At 36.8% G+C, this 22,128-nt stretch overlaps 3 protein-coding genes across 4 annotated transcripts; 1 reads left to right on the forward strand and 2 right to left on the reverse strand.

Annotated features, from left to right (window-relative positions):
* Positions 1-15,029: 15,029 nt before the first annotated feature.
* Positions 15,030-16,434, reverse strand: LOC133849531 (N-glycosylase/DNA lyase). The gene is made up of 4 exons (XM_062285683.1): positions 16,266-16,434; positions 15,898-16,206; positions 15,353-15,839; positions 15,030-15,279 (listed from the first exon to the last, which is right to left on the reverse strand). Exons 1-4 carry the CDS (start codon positions 16,355-16,357, stop codon positions 15,166-15,168), a joined length of 1,002 nt encoding a protein of 333 aa, XP_062141667.1. The 5' UTR covers positions 16,358-16,434; the 3' UTR covers positions 15,030-15,165.
* Positions 16,435-16,739: 305 nt separating this feature from the next.
* On the forward strand, positions 16,740-19,563 carry LOC133849530 (mitochondrial outer membrane protein SLC25A46). Of its 2 annotated transcripts, none has more exons than XM_062285681.1 (5): positions 16,740-17,018; positions 17,093-17,206; positions 17,721-17,872; positions 17,939-18,281; positions 18,335-19,563. In XM_062285681.1, the coding sequence occupies exons 1-5, from the start codon at positions 16,984-16,986 to the stop codon at positions 19,104-19,106; spliced, it is 1,416 nt and encodes a 471-aa protein (XP_062141665.1). In that variant the 5' UTR covers positions 16,740-16,983; the 3' UTR covers positions 19,107-19,563. The 2 variants fall into 2 exon arrangements, with proteins under 2 accessions (XP_062141665.1, XP_062141666.1); XM_062285682.1 differs by having other exon boundaries at positions 17,942-18,281.
* A 585-nt stretch (positions 19,564-20,148) lies between these two features.
* On the reverse strand, positions 20,149-22,069 carry LOC133849533 (large ribosomal subunit protein uL3m). The gene is made up of 4 exons (XM_062285685.1): positions 21,917-22,069; positions 21,733-21,850; positions 21,145-21,674; positions 20,149-20,689 (listed from the first exon to the last, which is right to left on the reverse strand). Exons 1-4 carry the CDS (start codon positions 21,952-21,954, stop codon positions 20,263-20,265), a joined length of 1,113 nt encoding a protein of 370 aa, XP_062141669.1. The 5' UTR covers positions 21,955-22,069; the 3' UTR covers positions 20,149-20,262.
* Positions 22,070-22,128: the final 59 nt, after the last annotated feature.

A 22,128-nucleotide genomic window follows, 5' to 3' on the forward strand; every position in this document is an offset into this window, starting at 1 on the left:
TTGTATGGGCAAAAACGCCTACTTACTAGGGGTCTTTGGCTGTCAATATGGTATATTGTGCCGTCTATGGTATATTTTGAATGGTGTACTATATCGATATACCAAACATATCATTTCGTATTTTTTAAGTATTTTCGGTATATTTTGAAAATGATACCGCCATATTTTCCTTTATTAAATATGGGTAGCAGGTATCTCACAGTCGAGCACACTCGACTGTAACTTTCTTACTTGTTTTTTGGTTGGTTGTTGGTTGTTTTTGCTATTCCGTAATTCGTCTCTAATTCCTAATTCGAAAATTTGTAATTCGACAAATCAGTTTTTGCTAGTTCTGTGTGCCAACTTGTAGTTGTCTTTTGATTTCGGCCATGTTTTTGCGCTTTATGTGCATTATGTGTCATCTTCTCCTCCCCCTCTGCGCTCTCCGCTCTCCGCTCTCTGCTCAACAGCTGCCTGAATAATGACTGCCTGCCTGTCGATAATTGAGCACAAATCAAGACAAATGTTAGCCTATGGGCCCCATAAATATGCCCGATTAATTACCATAGTAGCACACTATATACACACTATATATATACACACACATGTATATTCCCCATTCAAGGTGCAAATCCCGCACACACACACACACACATACACGCGTCTTTATTTATGGCTTATGTTTAGCCTTAAGTTGGCGCCATTTTAATCAATAATTGCGACATTATTGGCTACATTAAACTACAATTATAGTATTTGTATTTGTATTCATTTCCACAGGCTTTCGCTTTGCTTTTCTTCTCTTAACTTTAACCTTGGCAGTTTTCGATACGATGATTTTCATTTAATACATTTAAAAGCAAAAACGTAAATCATATGATCAATTCCCTAAATCTCGAAATCTAAATGTTATGTTCAAACAATTTAGAAAGCTACAATTGAGTGACCTCGACTGTGAGATAACACATTTTGAATAATAGCAAAATAGTTTGTATATACCAAATATACCGCATAAATACTGAAAATATACAGAAGACTCTATATAGTACTACCAGTTACACATTTTCATAAAACCATATTCCAATATACCCATTAAATGTTAAAATATACATATTTTCAATTAAACTACTATATATTCATATAATATACTAAATTAATATACTGCATAAATATTAAAAAATGAGCCAAAGACTAAATATATATATAGTACATATATATTTGTATATGACACATTTTCATGAAACCATATTGTAATAATATACTTATAAGATACATATATAGTATACGCATTTCCTCTTAAACTATATTCTTAAAATATACCAAATTAATATGCTGCATAAATACTAAAAAATAAACCAAAGATTATATATATCTATATAGTACATATATATATGATACTATCAGCTACACATTTTCATAAAACCATATTCCAATCATATACTCATAAAATATTATAATATACACATTTTCTATTAAACTATATTCCTATAATATGCCAAATTAATATACTAGAGGAGGCTACATTTTATATAGTACTATATTCAAAATATACCATAGAGTGCAAAATATACCAAATTGTGAACCAAATGTTATGGATTCAACTCAAATATTTTATGTTGCAATCATATTTTACACAAAGTGATTCGCTATTCCCAACTGTAACTAATAAAGGGAAAATGTAAGACATATCTAATCTAATTCAATCTAGTTTGTTGTAAAAATGAGTCAAGAACTTTGTCGGGCGACATAAAAGCCCAATAATAGCTGATAAAAGCGAGTGTGTTGTGGAGTGTGTGTGCGAGAGTATCTGAAAATGTTGCCGTGTGTCGTAAAGAACTTGCTAAACATTATGAGAACATATTTAGTATGTTTAGACCCCCCTCTTGAAGGCATGGAGGGGGGGATGAGGAGCAGGCCCTCGGGGGTATAAAAGAAAAGTATAATTAAACGGATTAAGTGAGCGTCAAGCGGGTGGCAACGAGTAGCACTTTTGACGCCAGCGGCCATTTGATGGCTGAGTAGCAACGTTTTTTGCACTGATTACGCAACAGAGTTCCTTACACACACACACACCCACACACACACACACACACACACACACACACACACACACCAATCACACATTCATAAACGCACCCCTGGGGATAGGCGCCCCTTTGTTTTTATGGGCGAGCGGCTTTCGCCTCAGCTGCTGCCGCTACACAGATAAAAAATACAACAACAAAAACGAAACAACAACAAAAAATAAAGGAGAATACAAAACAAAAATGTAATTCGAATTCAACATATTTGAATTTGTCAACTTTTTTCAACATTGCCAATACAAATTTTGAATAGAATTTGTATTTTATGACATGTACTTTAATAAAGGTTGTAAGGAAATGCACGAAATGGTATATTTTGGATATACCAAATGTATCCATCAGTATATTGTTATATGTTTTCTACTATTTTTGAATAGAATTTGTGTTTTATGATATTTACTTTGATAAACATAGTAAAGGAATGTACATTATGGTATATTTTGAATGTCATAGTATATCGATATACCAAATACAGTATATTTTTATATGTTTTCTATATATTTATTTGGCATGTTTTAAAAATAATACCACACAGTTTTGCTTTCATTGAAGCGAAAGTTAGCAAATACCAAATATAGCCATCGAATACTAAATATAACCGTTGGTATATTGTTAAATGTTTTCTTTATATTAGTTTGGCATATTTTTATTAGAAAAAATACCACACGGTTTTGCTTTGATTAAAGCGAAGGGTAGCGAATATCTTACAATCGATCATACTTGTTTTGGTTATAGATATTTAAAGCGATATCAAAATTGTTGTTGTTATGTATATGTACTCGTATATATAATAATTTTAAGAAATTTGTGAAAAAAATACTTGTTGTAAATAAATTTGTTCTTTTTAGTTTCAATTTTTGAGTATGTATTTTACAAATGAATAATTTTGGATAGGTTTCCTTTGATGATTTGTGTATTGTAAAGTAATAAAAAACTTTATATATTCATAATCATTTAATGAATTTGTTTTGCTTTGTTGTTACTTTTGGCATTAACTATTTCTCGCAGTGTATGTAAAGTCGTCTGAAGAGTCTGGTCGAGCTGTTAATTACGTTAGAGCGTGCACACAAAAACTGCGACTGAATGGGCGAGAGAGAGATAGAGAGAGAGAGAATTAAAGGGAGACACACATATGGAGAACCGCAGGAGCACACACACACACACACACACACATACACACACCCGCATATATGACCGCACAACGCCCGTGGCAAGTGGCGTCTAACAACCGCCTTGTGTCAAAACATTAAAGTGCAAAATGAACTGACATGCGGCGTCCATTTCGTGCCAACGTGCCACCGAAAACACCTCATCATCCGCCTCTTTAGGGGCGCCTCCCCCTTCCACTTCCCCTCTGCTCCTCTCCGGTGCCATTCAACTGCATTGTGAGTGTATATTTTTTGCTTAATAGTTGTCGCTTGCCACTTGTTCCGGTCGAGCCTCGAAATATGTATCTGGCGAATACGAATACGAATACGAATATTATCATACCCGGCCAACGAAACGGGTTAATAGGGTATAACAGCCACGTGACAACTGAGAATTTCTCAACACAAATCACACTTGCCCAAAGGCAAACTCTAACTCGAAATACTTAAGTGAAAGTAAGTTTGATTTTCACACTTTCCATACGAGTATTTTCAAGTCGAAATTAATTTTGTTTTGCGTTTTGTGCGTTTCGCGCCTTGCGCCACTTAACGATCATAAATTGTTGGCATTTTAGATATGCGACAAGTGCCAGACGGACCAACCAACCAACCAACCAACCAACCAAGCCAAAAATAACCAAATCGACGACATATGGCCCACGTTGCGTATACGTAATGCGAACTGAATCTCTATAATGTCAGTGTTATGACAACAATGCGAACAGCGTTTCAATAAATCCAACGAGTGTCGTCTGTCGACTGTAGAGCTTTACACTCGACGCGTAAAATGCAAATATTGAAATGTATCCAGCGACTCTCAAAACTGAAACTAAATCAATGGTCACTTTTGTTCTATACTCGTATTAAATAATGAAATCTTCGTAATGTTTTCGTATCACATTTAAATAAATACTACTTGTATATTTACTTACATAGGATTCTTAAATACTTTATCTAGCCCTAAAAAAAATTATTTCAATTACTATTTACTACCAGCTAAAAACAATATGAACATATAAACACCAATTTTTAGTTATATCTTTATTAGTTTGTTTATCTATTTCTTGCTATTCATTTTTTTATACCCGCTACCCAATGGGTAGAAGGGTATTATAACTTTGTGCCGGCATCTCCGACCCTATAAAGTATATATATTCTTGATCAGCATCAACAGCCGAGACGATATAGCCATGTCCGTCTGTCCGTCTGTGTGTCTGTGTGTCTGTCCGTCCGTCTGTATGAAACACTGGATCGCAGAGACTATAAGAGATAGAGCTATAATTTTTTCCGACACTATTTGTTATGTTTGCACGCAGATCAAGTTTGATTCAAATTTTTGCCACGCCCACTTTTGAGTGGTAGTATTGGCTTAAGTCCTTTATGTACCTTATGGTATATTTTGACAGTAGTGGTATATAGAAAATAGTTTTACTGAGACAATATAAATTGACTAACTTTTGAAAAATTGTACATCCAAAAGCCTAAACTACGAAACAATAAATATTGAATAAGAAATGTAGCTTTTGGTATATTTTTGTATATATTTGGTATATTTTACTTAATCAACAGTGAACACAAATTGACAAACTTTTGAATAATCTTATTTTTTGTCTATTTTTGTATTTTCGATATATGTATGTATATTTATTTGGAATGTTTTAATTGCCAATGTAATTACTTAGGAAAAATTGATTCATTTCTGAATCAACTTATCTTTGGTACATTTTTGGTATATTCATTTGGTATATTTTACATAGTTAATGTAATTACTTAGCCAATGCATATATATAGTATATTTGTGGTATCTTTTTGGTATATTTGGTATTTAACTTAGAGAAAACAAATTTAACTTTAACTAAAAACCCAACTTTTAAATAGTCTAACATCCAAAATCTTGATTCATAAATTCAAATTCGTGTTCAGCTTATCGAATGCCAATTTTCACTTTCACTTCTCAACACTCTCTAACTTTAATTGGACTTAGGTTAACTAAAATTATAGCTTCGCCAATGCCACTTCAAGTTTTGTTAACTTTTGTTAAATCCCTTAGCAAAACACACACAGCTTACCACCTTCTGAATGCTATATGTCATGTCACGTTGCATTGCGTTTAATCAAATTGTGTCAAGCCAACCAAAAATGAACCGCAATAAATTTTGAACGCATGCAACATAATCGACACTTAGCAAGTGCAACATAACTAAACTCATAACGCAGCAAAACAAAAACGTAGCTCAATATTGAGGATATTATGCACAGTACAGTATTAACACGACGATAACGAACTCGATGTAAATTAAAAAAAAAATATATGGGAGAAGGGAGAATGGAGAAGGGAGAATGGCTTAACTTTGTGAGCGTAAACAAACGTTGTGGTTGAATAGTTACTTAATTGGATACACGTTAGTTTGCGGGGGTAACTGCTAGTACGATAAATATATAAAATTTTATCACTCATACGTCATGTGGTGCAGAACGAGAGGGAGAACTGGCAGAGGGGGAGGCGAAGCACATGAATTTTAATGCCAGCTGAAGCTCAATCGAGCGAAATATTGAAAATTACAAACGGGCTCATGTGCATAAAATTAAATGCCACCACAAACATCGAGTCGGTGCGAGTGTGTGTGTGTGTGTGTGTGTGTGTGTGTGGCATGCAACATCAGCATGCCACAGCACACCGAGACCACCGCACATTGACAAGCCACGAAGAGCAGCCACTTTTGGGGCAAATTGAGCGCACCACCGCAGTCCGGAGTTGTCTTTCGTTTGCTTCTCTTTCTCTTCTCTTCTCTTTTTTTAAACACTCTCAAGTTTATCACTAAGCATGTGTGTATGTGTATGTGTGTGTGTGCGAGTCTGTGCGTGTGTGTGTGTTAATATTGACTTGCTACTTTAGCGGAAATTGGGTTAAATGGAGCAAAGCGGAGATTGTCTCCTTGGTGAAATTGCATTTGAATTAAATCAGCAGGCAATCTGCAGTCCATATTGCCTAACACCCCAAACCTCCTCCAGCCCCCTCTCAACACCCTCTTAATCCTCAACAAACTCTGCTCAGGGCACAAGTTGCTTTTTTGCAGCCCAATGCTCACTGGGCTACCAATTATGGGTATTAGTGGTTAATAAGTCACAGTGCCCTCAATTGGATGCAAACTTACTAATTGAACAGCCGTTGGCTCAGAGACCGAGAGAGAGAGAGAGAGAGTAGTATGAAAAACGAAGGATAGAGATAGAGATAGAGATGGCGAACAAAGTCTAGTGGGAAATTGCTGACGAAGGCAGACATCACTTCAATTAAATTGAGCCAAATCAAAGAGCAGCTTAAAGCCAAAAGGACAAGACAATGCTTTTTATTGCTCCAACACTGACATAGATAAATGAATAGAGAAAAAATATAAAACTGCTCCTGCTGCAGTTGTCCAGTTAAATCGCTCAATAGAGCGACAGATAATTTAATAGTTAATTGTTGCAAAAGGTTAAGCGAACAACTATTACAAAATAGCCAAGTGATAAAGAATGTAACAGCTTGATGGCCAACTATAAAAATGTAATTGAAACTAAGTTAGAGAGAGAAATGACGAGCCAAGAACATCGATAAATACCACATAACTCGATTACTAAAAGTTTAATATTCAGCTGCCAAAAATGAAGCATAAAAATGTTATATTAATGCATACAAAACGCAAAAATCGAATTATGTCATTTATGACTAATAACAATAAAAGAGCCTTCAAATATAAAGATACAAAAATGAGAATAAAAATACGTCAAAATGTGTCACAATAAACACAAAGTTTAAATAAGAAGGAAACTAAAGAAAGTAAAAATACTAAAAATATACCAATGACTATATTTGGCATATCGGCATAGTACTACCAGATACACATTTTCAATAAAACTATATTCTAATAATATGACAAATTAATATACCGATAAAATACTAAAATATACCCATTCTCAAACTAAACTTAAACTATATTGATAATATATATATATACCAAATTATATACAATAATATACCGAATATATAATACTGCATACATAATATACCATAGAGTGCAAAATATACCAAGTATGTTATTTCTTTAAAAACTAATATACCGAATATATAATACTGCATACATAATATACCATAGAGTGCAAAATATACCAAGTATGTTATTTCTTTAAAAACTAATATACCGAATATATAATACTGCATGCATAATATACCATAGAGTGCAAAATATACCAAGTATGTTATTTCTTTAAAAACTTCTACAATTTTTATCTAATCGCAACCAAATTTTCAGGAATAAGGAATCTAGCTTCAAAATTTGCAGGGGCGAAAGTCAGCGTGAAACAAACTTGATCTACGTACAAATATAACAAATCTGTATCTCTAATAATCACTGAGATCTGAGTGTTCATACGGACAGACGGACAGACAGACGGACATGGCTACAACATCTCTTCTGCCTGTTAGATCCATTTCGTGGAAGCACAAAGTTATAGAAGTTAATATTTTAATCATTATATACAGACATGTATTTAAAACAAATTCGAACAAAAAAGTTAAATAAACTGAGCAGGTTCAAAGAGAACTAAGTAAACACTTATTACATTATATCAACACTTAGTTTGAAGCTGACGAGCAACATTGGAAATCAATTAATTGTCAAACTACGTCACACAATGATATGCCAAGATGCATCCTTAAATATATCCTTGGACTTGGCATTTAATTGGCATTTCCATTAGCCGACTCATCCAAAGCTCTCCTTGAAAGCTGCGACCAATTTCCCTCTCTCTCTCTCTCTCTCTCTCTCTCTCTGTCTCACTCTCTTGCTCTCTGTCTTGCTCGCCTTCTGCGTGCCATTAATTGGTTTTTTGCGTTTTATGCTTAAGATTATTCTCATTTTCACTTTTCACCTGCACCGAGGTCCTCTACCTGGGTCCTCAGCTCGCATTTGGCCCCGACTTTAGCTGCCCATTTAATAAACCCGACGCTTTACAGCACTCGGCCAACTTTTTGGAGCAACAGCGGCAGCAGCAGCAACTTTTTGGCAAGTTAACAACAATTTTTGGTTATGCAAACTTGCAACTTTTTCCCACCAACCTTGCACAGTGGATCACAATGCACAATCTGTGGAAAATAAGGGCCTGCAACACAATTAAATGTTAACTAAAAAGTGTAGCATACTTTTGTGGGCGACAAACTAAGATAGCTAATTTTCCATTTTTGTAATAATTGTAATATAAAATTTAAAAAATATAAATAATAAAACACGGAATGAAATGAAATAAAATACAAAGAAATAAAAGAAATACTGTGGAATGAAAAAAATATAATAAAATAGTAGTAAAATATAAAATAAAATCAAAATAAGATTAAATGAAATGAAATAATACAAAATGTAATGAAATGAAATGAAATGAAATTAAATAAAAAGAAATTAAATGAAATACAATGACATGAAATAGAACGGAATGGAACGAAATGAAAGGTACGGAATGGAATGGAATAACAAAATTAAGTGAAACGAAATTAAATAGAATACAATAGAATGAAACCAAATCAAATATAGTACTATTAAAATAAATGAAAATAAATGAATAAAACCGAAATAAAATAAAATAAAATAAATAAATAATACTATACTATGTAAAATCAAATCAAAAAGAGTTAGCAAGCCTTTATCGCTAATTCATTAGCAAACAAAAACAGCACCAATTTTTATTTATACCTTTTTTGTAGAACATCGAATTTTTTATATATAATTTAGTTATTATTTAATGGGATTAAAGTTAAATTGAAATGCTATGTTAAGCAGTTTTTTTTTGTGAATTTTTGTTGGCGAAAGACTTTTTTAAAGTTGTGCTTTGTTAAATTTATTAATTACATACATGAATCAAAACAATGAAATTATTAAAATTGTGTTCAAAATGAATTACAAGAAAACGTTGTAAAATAAAATCACTTTTGTGCCACTGTGCGTGCCCACTTGCAACACAGAAAAGTTTTGGCGTTTTACGCGGTTAATGCTGAGAAGCTGAAAACTCGTTGCATGTGACGTAGTAATTTATGTGTAACCTGCACCACCAACAACAACAACAGCAACACCGTCAACAACACCTTGGAAAGAATCGCGTCTGCTTCGAACCTACAGCTCAATCCGTATCGCAATCGAAATCTCAATACCAAATCCCCAACGCAAACGTTCTCAGCTTATACTATTTATGGCCATTATTTGCGTGCCTGTCGAAAAAAAAATATAAAACTTTGCACCCTTGGTCACAAAACCGAAGCAAAGGTCATGCTGTCTCCCTCTCTCTCTCTCTCTCTCTTCTCTTTCTTTTTCTGCCCGTTAATTGGTCGAACAGTCTGTGGAAAGGGTTTCATTTCGATGCATTTGGAAATCTTCTGTTTGCGACATCTTTACGCAAAAAAGAACTCGTCACCTGATTTTGAGTTGCTTTTGATGCTTCCCACACATTGTGTCAATCTTATTGACAAGGGTATCTCTCTTAATTACTTGCTAGCATAGCTTTCATAAATTTAAACAACATTTGTCCTAAGCAACAATTCATTTCAGTGTTTTCAAACATTGTAATCTTTGTAGTAAATTGCTTTAACTTTGTTAATCTTTATTTTAAGTAAGTCATAAGTGCAATTTGCTAATTATGAATTCAATATTCAGAGCTATTTTAATAATTTTAGTTTGCTAAAAATACTATTTCAACTTCTTTTTGTATGGCAACTTTTAGAAGATGTTAAAATTTTTGTTACAAATAAACTAACAATTATGAGTTTGTAATAATATAGAACTTTAGTAAATCAGTAAATAAAAAAATGTATATATATATTTTCCAACTTTCAGCAATCTTGACTTGATTTTAGTGAACAAATTTAATTAATTTACTTTTATTGTTCTTCTCATTATACCCGCTACCCATAAAGTAGAAGGGTATTATAACTTTGTGCCGGCAGGAAATGTATGTAACAGGTAGAAGGAGGCATCTCCGACCCAATAAAGTATATATATTCTTGATCAGCGTCAACAGCCGAGACGATCTAGCCATGTCCGTCTGTCAGTCTGTCCGTCTGTCCGTCCGTCCGTCCGTATGAAACACTGGATCTCAGAGACTTTAAGAGATAGAGCTATAATTTTTTTTCGACAGCATTTGTTGTGCTTGCACGCAGATCAAGTTTGTTTCAAATTTTTGCCACGCCCACTTTCGCCCCTGAAAATCAAAAAAAAATCGAATAACAAGCGTAATTTTAAAGCTAGAGTTGCGAATTTTGGTATATACAATAATAACTATAGTATTTATGATTCCTGAAAATTTGGTTGTTATTAAAACAAATACTTTTGTATGGGCAAAAACGCCTACTTACTAGGGCTCTTAGTTGCTTTGACCGACAATCTGGTATATTGTGCCGTACCATTTGGTATATTTTTAGTATTTTTAGTATATTTGGTATATTTTAATAATAATACCCCAAAATATATTTTTAGTATTTTTGTAGTATAATTGGTATGTTTTGAGAATAATACCGCAAAATATATTGCTTTTATTCAAAAGGGTAACGGGTATCTCACAGTCGAGCACACTTGACTGTAGCTTTCTTATTTGTTTTTAATTTCATTTCGGTTTACAATATATTAAAATTAATAATTGTCAATTTTTTCTTTATTTATTATTTTGAATATTACCTTACTATATAGCACTTTAAAAATAACAAGCCACAAAAAGTAAATTCAACCTTAATTAGAAAAAAACATTTTTAAACACGAATTTTCGTTATTTAAAATAAACTTTTCTTGGTTAAACCTAAAATGGAAAATTGAATTGTAAATTTGAATAACTAAGCTGTTTACTAAACCAATATATCATCGAATTCAAGGCTCAAACTATTTTCTTATTGATTTATCGACAAAGAATAAAGAAAAATCACGATTTCATATCAAAATGCATTGCGGAGTTAACCTATTATTATGGCCAGCACGCTTGCCAAAAGCATAAATTATACAGGACATGAAGTAAGCGCTTAACTATCGCTTCCTCGTTTATGCACACACACATACACAGCCACACACACACACGGACACTCAAGTCGTATATCTATTAGGTGGGAAATTTGATTTGCTGAGCAACGCATTTTGCAATTTTTGAATTGAAAATTAAACTGTCTAATAAATAATTTAGGTGGAAAAGTCGCCGTTACAGTGACGCCCATTCATAACGAACGCCAACGTCCAAGTCACTTTTCTCACTCATTCGCCAAACGTGTGTGTGTGTGTGTGTGTGTGTGGGGGTGTGTGTGTGTGTGTGTTTGGGTCTGTCTGCTTCCGGTGTCGAAAGTTTTCCAGTATGTGGGTTGGTTGGCTGCGGTTGGCTGTTGTCTAAATTAAATTATAGCTGACACCTCGCGGACCCCGAAAGACCTCCGACTTAGTAGAGCAGGAAGTAAACTGGTGTTAGCCAGGATAGCCACCCCCCCCCCTCCTCCCTTCCTCACCTTTACTCCCCCTCAGGTGAGTGCGCGGCTTGCATTTGTCTGCCAGAGTTTACCTCTCGTGTGTTTTTTTTTGTTCTCGTGAAAACCGTAAAATTGTTGTGCAAAATTCATAAGTAAATTGCTTTTTATTTTGTGCCAAAGTAAACCACTGAAAAGCTGTTTAGTCTCGCGAAGTGTTAGCAAAATACTTTCGGCGGCTTGTAGTTGCCTTCGCTTTTTAGGGTTCTCTCTCTCTGGCTCTCGTTTCGGGTTTTAGTTGGGTTAGTTACACACAGCTTGCAACGCGGATGTTAAACCCCAAACAACCAACCAGTCAGCCAGACATCTAGTCAGCCAGACATCCAGTCAGCCAACAAGGCAAGGATTCCGACAAGGATTCAGTCTTTAGTAGAGATGGTCACCCCATCATCTAGCACATCACGAAATAACAATCCAAGTTCTTCTTCTAACCTGATGTGTAGAATAAACTCAGGACATATTCAGAACATTTTATTACAATCACACCACAAAAGCAAAGTTGGAAAGTTGGAAATCAATCCTAATCGTAGAAATAAGCAATGAATGTGATTTCATCTGATTTTTTAAACAATTGCATTAATTTAATAGGCACATGTTTGAAACGTGTGATCATAAAATGTTTGGTGCCAAATATAGGGTCATCAAGTTTACTAAAAACGGTCACTCTAAAATTTGTGAAACTTGCAAAATATATTGCTTTTCCGCACGTTCAAATGCTCATGTGGGAATTATTACATATGAATACAACAGAGGAGATCGATATAGGTTGACATTAAGCACTAAGCTATGGGTATGATCACTCGTCTATAGTAGATCACTCGTAAGAAGTAGAGCATAGAGGTGGATAACTATCGATAGTGAGCGCCATCGATATTCGACGATTGTCAATTTTGAGCCATCGATAGTATCGATAGTGCCATCGATAGTGTCGATAGTGCCATCGATAGTCTTCCACCTCTACTAAAGCATCAATCGTGAGAATTAAATCAGTCGTCAAAGGTAGAATAGCAGAAGTTGCAGCAAAGTCGGTATTATTTATGTTTAATCAAAATGTACTATTACATATATTATCAAATATCCCACATATTAAATAATCAAAGGTTACAAAGGTTAACCAACATTACAAATAAAAATAAGTAAGATCAAGAAAACTTATACAGTACAAAATTATTCCCTCATTTTGAAATCCATTTCAAGTAATGTTCAAACAACTCCTTCATATACTTATGCATAAATTAATCATGCAACTAATTCGCAGCAATAAACTTTAATATGTTTCATTATCGGACAATCAAGACAAAGGCTACTCAACCTTCAAATAATATGCATTAAAAGGAATTCTCTTAAGCATTATTAAACTGTAAATGGTATTCTCAAAATTGTATCATCCAAATAATATCCAATTCTTTTTCAAATTCTTTTAAACATTACTAAACTCTTAATCTTATTCTCCGAATTTCAACATCTAAATAATTTCCATTTCTTTTTCACATTTTTTTCTACATTATTCAACTCTTAAACCAAATTTCAACATTTAAATAATTTCCATTTCTTTTTCACACAACTCAAAAATTTTATATTGATTTAAATTCAAGCCGAAGGTTCAATAAATACAAATAATTTAATTGAAGACCTTAATAATAAATACCTTAATTCATTTCCAGTTTATAACTAACCTTAAACAAAACAAATATGATTCAAAAGTTTCTCCCACAAGCGAGCATTATGTTTTCATAAATGCTTCTCACTCTTGGTTAAATTACGTATTCACAAAATTGCATAATTATTGCATAACTATTAAATACAATAGTCATGGCAAGTCAAAGTTTAGCGCAATTTTCGAGTCACGCAGTCATCTCTAATGCTTACACCTAACTAACTTTTAAGCTGGAGTTGCAACTGAGTCGGTGAGAGAGAGAGAGAGAGAGAGGAAGGAGGGAGATTCTATGTGAGAGGTGTTGAGGGTCAGAAGGTGAGTGGAACAGGTGATAGGAAGAACCGCGTAAATGCTCTCTCTCTCTCTCTCTTTCTCTCTCAGCAATTTTTGAAGCTTGTTTGTGTTTTGTGTGCGCGCAAAAGTGACGTTAAAAGGTTTATCCCATTGAAGTTTCAGTTACATTTTTGGCGTACAAAATTTTAAGTCAACGGATTAAGTGTTGCACTCGACTAAGCAGCAGCTAGGGAACTAGGCAACAACTTTCACTTGAACTCTCAAGTGTTTGGCAAAGTTAAAGATCATATACATGTATGTATAGCATATAGTATAGAATGTGCATTAATTGCAAACTTACCACTTGCGTAATACACAGCTACTGAAATTCCAATTTGCAGCCACAACAACAATAACAACAACACAGCAAATCTGTGTGCTTGTTGGTTTGATGCATATCAAACAGTTTACAAGTTAATATATCACATATATAGATAGCGACTGCAACTGACACGACTGCAACACACACACACAACTTGATGATAGACGATGGAACAATTAGTTCCCAGCATACTTAATGCGTTGCCAAGACTTGTGGCAAGTACGAACATGATTCAAGATTGCAGAATATAGTTGTTTATGAAAGTTCAAGGCAGCATAAGCTTAATCGTTTTGTTTCAATTTCATTATTGAACCATCTTTCAGGTCTCTCTAATCCGATAGGTGAATTATGTTCTTCCAAAAACAGATCATTTTGAATTTAAGGTTGAAGTTATGTTTGGTGAGAGATAGTTAAAGATGAAGTTGAGGTTGTGTTTGGTAACAGAAGATGTAGCGCGAGTGTTTAAAGAAATTAGTTGTTGTGTGTCGAACGTAGTTAGTTGAAAATTCCAATTAAAATTTGTCCAAAATTACAAGTTGATAGTTAAGAGTTAATTGATGAAAGATGAAGTGTGATTAATATTCCATTATCATGCAGAAAAATACTTTATAAAGGTATAGCAGTGTGGTCGAAATTAGTTTAAAAATCCAATGACAACTTATGGTTGAATGGCTCTTTCACAATTGATTTGTGGCAGATGAATAAAGGTATTAAAAGATGATAATTTAGAGTTGTATGATGGAAGATACAGTGTGATTAATAGTCCATTAAAATGCAGAATACTTTTTAGAGGTAGTTTAGATGATGATGCTGTTGTGTGTGGGTCGCAAACTTAGGACTCGATGGCTTTTTCACAATTGAAGATGAACAATGATATTAGAAGATGGTAGAGTTAGGTATTGATGAAAGATGTTTCATTAATAAGTGCTTAAAGATGTCGATGATTGAAGATGATAATCAATATCATAGTTTGCAATTCCAACACATATTTCATGTTGCTTCAAATCACTTTTGCATTCCCGCAAAACATTTATTCAACGTCATCAATTATGTTAGATAGTCACTATCAAAAGTTTCCAGAGTTTCAAGTTCAATTTGATGTATAAATTTTGAATTACGTCGATCTACTTTTTGCGTTTCTTTGGCTTGGAGACAGCAGCTTTCTTTTCTTTCTTTTCCGTTGTTGATTCCTTTTCCGACTTGTCCTGAAACTGCGGCAAATCGGCGCAGAATAAAACCTGCAGTCGAAACAAATCAAAAAAAGAGTAACTACGTAATTCTTTGAACTCCATATTCACTAGAAAAACTTACCGCCTGTGCCCATCCAGCGTGTTTGCCATGCAGCTGCTGGAAATGTTGCGCCACCTCGGCATAGATCTTGTTGGTGACGCTCTTTTGCCCCACCAAATGTGGCATATAATAACGCTGGGCAATCTTATAGATATGTGTATCAATTGGCACCGACTCCAAATGTCCCAAAGACATTAGGCAAATGCAATCGGCCACCTTGTAGCCAATGCCTGGCAGTTGCACCAAAGCCTCGCGTGCCTCCCCATACGGCAGCTGACGCAGTTCCTCAAACCAAGCCAAACCGCCGCGTTCCATAATTTGTTGCAATGTGCGCGCTATAAACTTGGCGCGATAACCAAATTTAGCTGCACGCAGCTCCACATCGAGCTCTTCACAGCTTCGCGAACTGAGGGCGTCAAGTGTGGGAAACGTATACTCATCCTGGCCATGGAAATGACCAATTTTCCGCCCATATGCGCTGCAGAACCATTGAATCATGGACGAGATGCTACAAATTGAGAGCGAACGTTATCAACATTTAAAGTGAGAGGGAATTTAGAGCCTACCGCTTGATGTTGTTATTCTGGCTGCACATGAAGCACACAATGTTCTCCAGTGGCTGTTGGCACAGCATACGCACCGGCTTGCCCACAAATTTGGCAAACTGCTCGTCCGCTTGCATCCAAAGCGCCTGTTGCTGCTGCAAATCGAAATCGGCCCGCAAATAGTCGCCCAATTGGACATCAAAGTCCTGCTCCGGCGCAACCGTATGCGCCTCATAGTCAATGTGCTCGCTATGGGGCGTTAGCACCCAATAGGTGTCCAAGGCGACGCCACAAAATTTTTGCTTTGGCGCCTCGCATAATTTGCGCCAACTGTAAATGCGCCAAACGTTTATCGATTTGGACTTTCCGCAAGTGGTTTATGCGCTCACCGAAAACTTTGGCCGCCAAGCAGTGTACGCTCCAGATCACACACATTCGTTGCCAAACGTATTTTACCGCATTGTTTAACAACTTTCGTCATTTGTCGTTTTAAATTGCAAATCAAAAGAACACAAATTGCGCGTGCAGCGACTGCATTACCGATAACTGATAGTTATTTTTTTTTAGCCGATAGGCTAGCGGCAAGACAACATTCGATAGGTTTGTTGTTCAGCACAGGCATCAATATACTCAAAAATACCAAAACAAAATACACAGCTACATGCACCGATAACCATAATAAAAAGTTCGATAGTGACAAAAGTAAAAAAGTATTTACCAAAATCAGCGTATCAGTGAAATTTGTAAGCAAATAATGGTTTTATTGAACATTTAATTTATTAACACCTTGCTCTTGTGATTTATATTATATGTTTTGGAGTAGTGTAAATAGTGGCGCTCACATCGTGCTGTGAGTGCTTGTATCACGCGCTCATCTCTAGTTTGAATTCATAGAGCTCTATGGGAAATAACTTTGATTTAGTATTTTAAACAAAACGATTGTGAAGCAGCAGCATTAGCAGGCTCACACATCAACAACAACAATAACAAGAACAGCAGCAAGAACAAACGGGGGCCTCATAAGGAATACTACACCATAGAAGGGGCAACTGAAAGCGCACGCATCACACACACACACACAAACAACTACACATACCACAACATATTATGTCAGGCAGCATCAACAATTACTCAACTCTAATGTAAGTATTATATGTTTAGCACAAGTATGTGAATAATAACAATACTAATCATAATACCACACACCATACCACAGGCATGCAACGAATCGCGGCTACGGCGAGGAGACGCAGTCACAAGCCGAGGCACTCAGAACAATGCAAAAGCTGCCGCACATCGTCAGTGATCCCGGCATGCAGCTGACGCACAGGTAAAGCATTTTAATAATATACCCAGCACTGCAGAGAGGAGCGATGGCCACATGCATGGACAGCTGCTTCTTTAACCCGAATGCTGTAAATTCGATACACGTCCGATTCGCTGTCTGTCCGTCCGTCCATATAAGCACCCAAATCTCTGAGACTATGCAAGCTATAGCCTTCAAATGCATTTACAATATAAACAAAAGAAAGGAGAGATGGCCACATGCATGGACAGCTGCTTCTTCAGCTGTAAATTCGATACACGTCCGTTTCGCTGTCTGTCCGTCCATAGAAGCACCCAAATCTCTGAGACTATGCAAGCTATAGCCTTCAAATGCATTTACTATATAAACAACGATATTCTCTCTAAATAATAATACTGTCATCGACTATAAGCAGACCAGATCCGTCTGTCCATCTACAAAAACACCTTGAAATTTGCGACAGTCTCATTGCAATCCTACGATATTATTATTTTGAACTATAAATAACATAACATTCTTCACTCGTTTCTGTCTTTAGCATTGACGATCGCGAAAAGGCAATTGTGGACAATATAAATGCGGATCAGAATGCCGTCACACATCTCAAGTACATCAACTCGGAGCGGGACAAGATGCCGCTGGATAAGCTGAACAAAGCACTGGACAAATACCTGGATAGCCAGGAGGAAGGTTAGTAGAAGTAGAATAAAGGATGATCAATTCAAAATAATATTGACTCAACATCTGCTTCTTTAGCAGATGTGTCGCTGCGCAAGTATCTGGTCTTTGGCGTCCAATGGGTGTCGCTGGTCACGGAGAATCTGCTGAGCCATCCATTCATTGTGCTGCGCCGGCAGTGTCAGGTTTACAATGCCTCACATCGCTATCACTTGCATCCATTTCAATTGCTGCCCAGCATTGTTCATCTGCATCGACGCCAAGGCGTGACAACGCTGTGGAAAGGTCTGGGCAGTTGTCTCCTGGTGCGCGGCATGACGCTGGCCATTGACGATGTCATCTGCAAGGTGACCAGTTGGCCCAAGGAAGTCGACAGTCGCACCACACTCAAGCGCTTCGGTCAGCACATACTGCTCAAATGGTAAGTGCTCCAAGATGTCCAAGATCGTATCCACTTACTCCATCCCCTTGCAGCATTAGCATTGGCTTGGTTGTGCCTTTTTATGCCGCCTCGCTGGTGGAGACGGTCCAGAGTGACATTGCCAGCGAGAAGCCCGGCTTGCTGGACGTGTTTCGCGAGGGCAGCCTGCGACTGTTCTACTGGAGTTCACCGCAAAAGGGACGCATGTTGCCCGCCTGGGCGTTAATCGGTCCCAGCGTCTCGATGGGCATCACGAAGTATCTGTTCAGTTTGGTTATACGCGGCGTCTCGTCGCGCATCATGCGACGTCGCCTCACACAGAAGCAGGAGCAACGCGGCGCCAAATACAGAGACGATACGCTGGAGCATCAGAATGCCGAGATCTATGCCAGCCTCATTGCCATGCTGACCACCGAGGTGTTGTTCTTTCCCTTCGAGACCATATTGCATCGTCTGCAGTTGCAGGGAACACGCACGATCATCGATAATCTGGACAATGGTTATGCTGTCGTCCCCATACTAACCAATTATCAGGGCGCCATCGACTGTTATCGCACCACATTGGTCACGGAGGGATTTAGTGGACTGTATAAGGGATTCGGTGCGATGATTTTGCAGTTTGCCGCCCATGTTGCTGTCATTAAGCTAACCAAATGGATTGTTGGCCAAATCACGGAATGTGTCTCGAATCGACCGCCAGCGCGTATTGTGCAATATTATAATCTGGATCGTGGTGCTGGCCATTCAGATTCAACGACCATCTCGCCAAGCATTTCCAGCACCGAACTCGACGTTCACAGCGTGGGACAGAATTCGCTTGACTAGTTTTTCCCCCCATCCCCCTGATCTTTTCCAAAATTCAATGTACCAACTTTTTTTTTTTTTTGAGGGGGTTTCTACTCTATATATATATATTCTGTTTTCATTTTGCTGTGATAACTTCCGTGCTCGTCCAAAGCAAACGAGACGATTTGTTTGATTTGCATTCAATTCAATCATTGATATTGAAGTGCATTATATCGTAATATATCTTTTTTTTTCCCCTGCACTATAAAAGAAGACTAGCCAAGAATGTTATTTATTGAGTACCGAATAAGAGCAACAGCAAACTATTTTAAACCCGGCAGATCTTTGGGTTTTGCCAAATTTCAATTCGAAAAAAGGAAACACAAAACATAATAAATTGCAAAAGTCATAACAAAAAAAAAATAATAGAACATTTTCGAAAAACCCAACAAAAGTTAAATTAAAAAAATGTTTTGCTTTAAAATTGAAACGAAAATTCTTGGATTTTTATGGAATGGGATTTATAGATATGGAAGACTTGGGCTATGAAATTGATTAATGAGTGAGATTCACCTCTAAATTATTAAGCTTATAAAATTCCCCAGGCTTTTCTAAAAGTAATAGTTAAATAAAGAATAAGAAGCTATATAAAACAAATCGAAATAGTTTAGTTTTGGATTAATGAGTGAGATTATACTCTGAATTATATAGTTTATAAAATACCACAGGATATTTTAAAAGTAGTTTAGTTAAATAAAAAGTAAGAAACTACAAAAAATAAAACTGAACTTAGTTTACTTCAAAATACAAAGTAAATAATTTAGTTCTCAAAATAAGCTTTAGATAACATTCTGAAAAATTCCGTAAAATATTTTAATATATTCGAAAGTTATGCATAAAATAGTTCTCTCTTTCTGAAATATTTCGTATATTATTATAATCTATCCAAAGTTTCCCTTGCAAAAAAGGAAAGAATCGTTAACATGACGGATTTCAGTTTGCCGAAATCTTTTTTCTAAATATAATTAGTTTTTCTAAAGTATTCCGAATATCTTTATAAAAACGTATTAAAACAAATGATATAGATTTTTTTTCTCGACATTACGTTTATCTAGTTAGATTTCTATCAAATTATACAACAAATGTTTTTTTGTTTTAAACAAATTGGGCAGAGCATGAAAGAACATGAAATGCTTTACTCTGGCTTATAGGTGATGGACTCCTCATTGAAATTGTGCACCTGCTCATGCCAAATATCCTCGGGCAACTGCTCCTCCGCATCATTGTCGTAGAGTGTGGGAAATGGAGGCGCAAGCTGAGGTCTGCGCAACGGCAATATCGTATCGTAGATGTAGACGAGGCCATTGGTGGATCCGGGCACCGAGCTGCCCTGCACCCACATCACATTGTATTTGGTATTGACGCGCCAGATGCGCAGTCCCTTGATGATCCGCCAGCGATTGCCCATGTGTCCGGGCATCTTGGTGCCGGGCCAGACGCGACCCTTCTCACCGCCGCCGCCAATGTTGCCGGGGCGACGATGTGTCTTCGTCACACCGTGGGAGGCGGGCATGCCCTTGAAGCCGTGACGCTTAACCACACCCTGGAAGCCATGATCGACGCTGTGAAGAAGCCACAAACAAGTTAGAGAGCAAGCTGAGAATTTCAAATTTCACCTAACAGAATTTGTAACATTTGCATTACAGTTTGTTTGCTTAACAGCTACGTTGCATGTTAAATAACAGCGCTGTTAAGGCTGTTGTAACATTTGCATTACAGTTTGTTTGCTTAACAGCTACGTTGCTATGTTATGTTACAGTGCTGTTAAACTTAAGACTGTGACTATCCTACATTCTTTCCTTAATAACTCACAAGTTTAACATGCGATTGTAATGAAATTTTCAGAAATTATTTATGCTATCATTAATATGGTGTGTGAGTAAAATGAGTTGGCTAACTTAAAAATAAGCTTGTAATTAGCTCTTAGAATCTGTTCAGATCAACAAAAAGAGACAGACGAAGGCCTACTTATGCCCATCACTTATATTCTCTACCTTCAATCAATTGATCAACTCACGTCTTGCCGCGCACATCGACAAAGTCGCCGACGCGAAAGTGTCCCACGTTGAGGGGCGTGCCAGGCGCCAGGGCCGCCTGTGGCGAGACAATGAAGCGTGCCAGATTCTTGGTGGGCATGACACCCGAGTCCTTAAACAGACCGCAATACTCCTTGGTCAATAGGGCGGGATTTGTGCTCTCGGCACCAACGACAAGGCAACCATAGCGATGCAGATGCTTCACATACTCCTCTGGCGGTATGTACTTCACCACATGATTGTCCACCACCTGCAGCAGTGTGGTGCGCACACGTTCGCCATTCTTCAGCCACAACGGATATTGGCCAATTTTGCGTGCAATTAAACCACAGCGACGCACATTTGGTGTCCAGGGCTGAGCATCCTCGGTGGCGGGTGCTTGTGGTGTCTTAATCAACTGTCGCTGTTCGTAGGTCTGCACGCCTTTGATGAGTGCCGGAACGCCGTAGGTATCATGGATGACCTCCTTGATGAAGCTGCGATTCTCGCCCGTCACCAGATCATCCGTTTGCTGGGCAGTGATGTATTAAATAAGTATATGATATTGTCAGTATTGTATTAACACTTACCGAGCGCTGTGGCCGTATAAACCAATACGGATTCCGTAAACGAGGCCGGCTCAAATGGCCCTTCTCACGGACTTGTGTAACCACAACAGCGGCCGAACTTGCGGTGCTGCCACTTAGCCTGCCGAAAATGCGAAAATAGGGTTATATTAGGAGGATTAAAGTGTTTAAGTTGTGTGTTACGTACCGTAGGCGAGCCAAATCGCATATGACAGTGCGCAGCATATTAATTATATAATTGTTTAATACAAGAAATCAACTAAAATACATAAATAATAATAACATGCAGCGCACTCGAGTTTGGGAATTTAGATATGCGCGAATGGAGCTGGTTCAGTTGAACGAATCAGCGGCTGAAAGTTATCGATAGGTTATTATTTAATATATTTTTATTGTCAA

This window comes from Drosophila sulfurigaster, chromosome X, assembly GCF_023558435.1.
Source record: "Drosophila sulfurigaster albostrigata strain 15112-1811.04 chromosome X, ASM2355843v2, whole genome shotgun sequence".
In the NCBI taxonomy this organism is placed as follows: Eukaryota; Metazoa; Arthropoda; class Insecta; order Diptera; family Drosophilidae; genus Drosophila; species Drosophila sulfurigaster.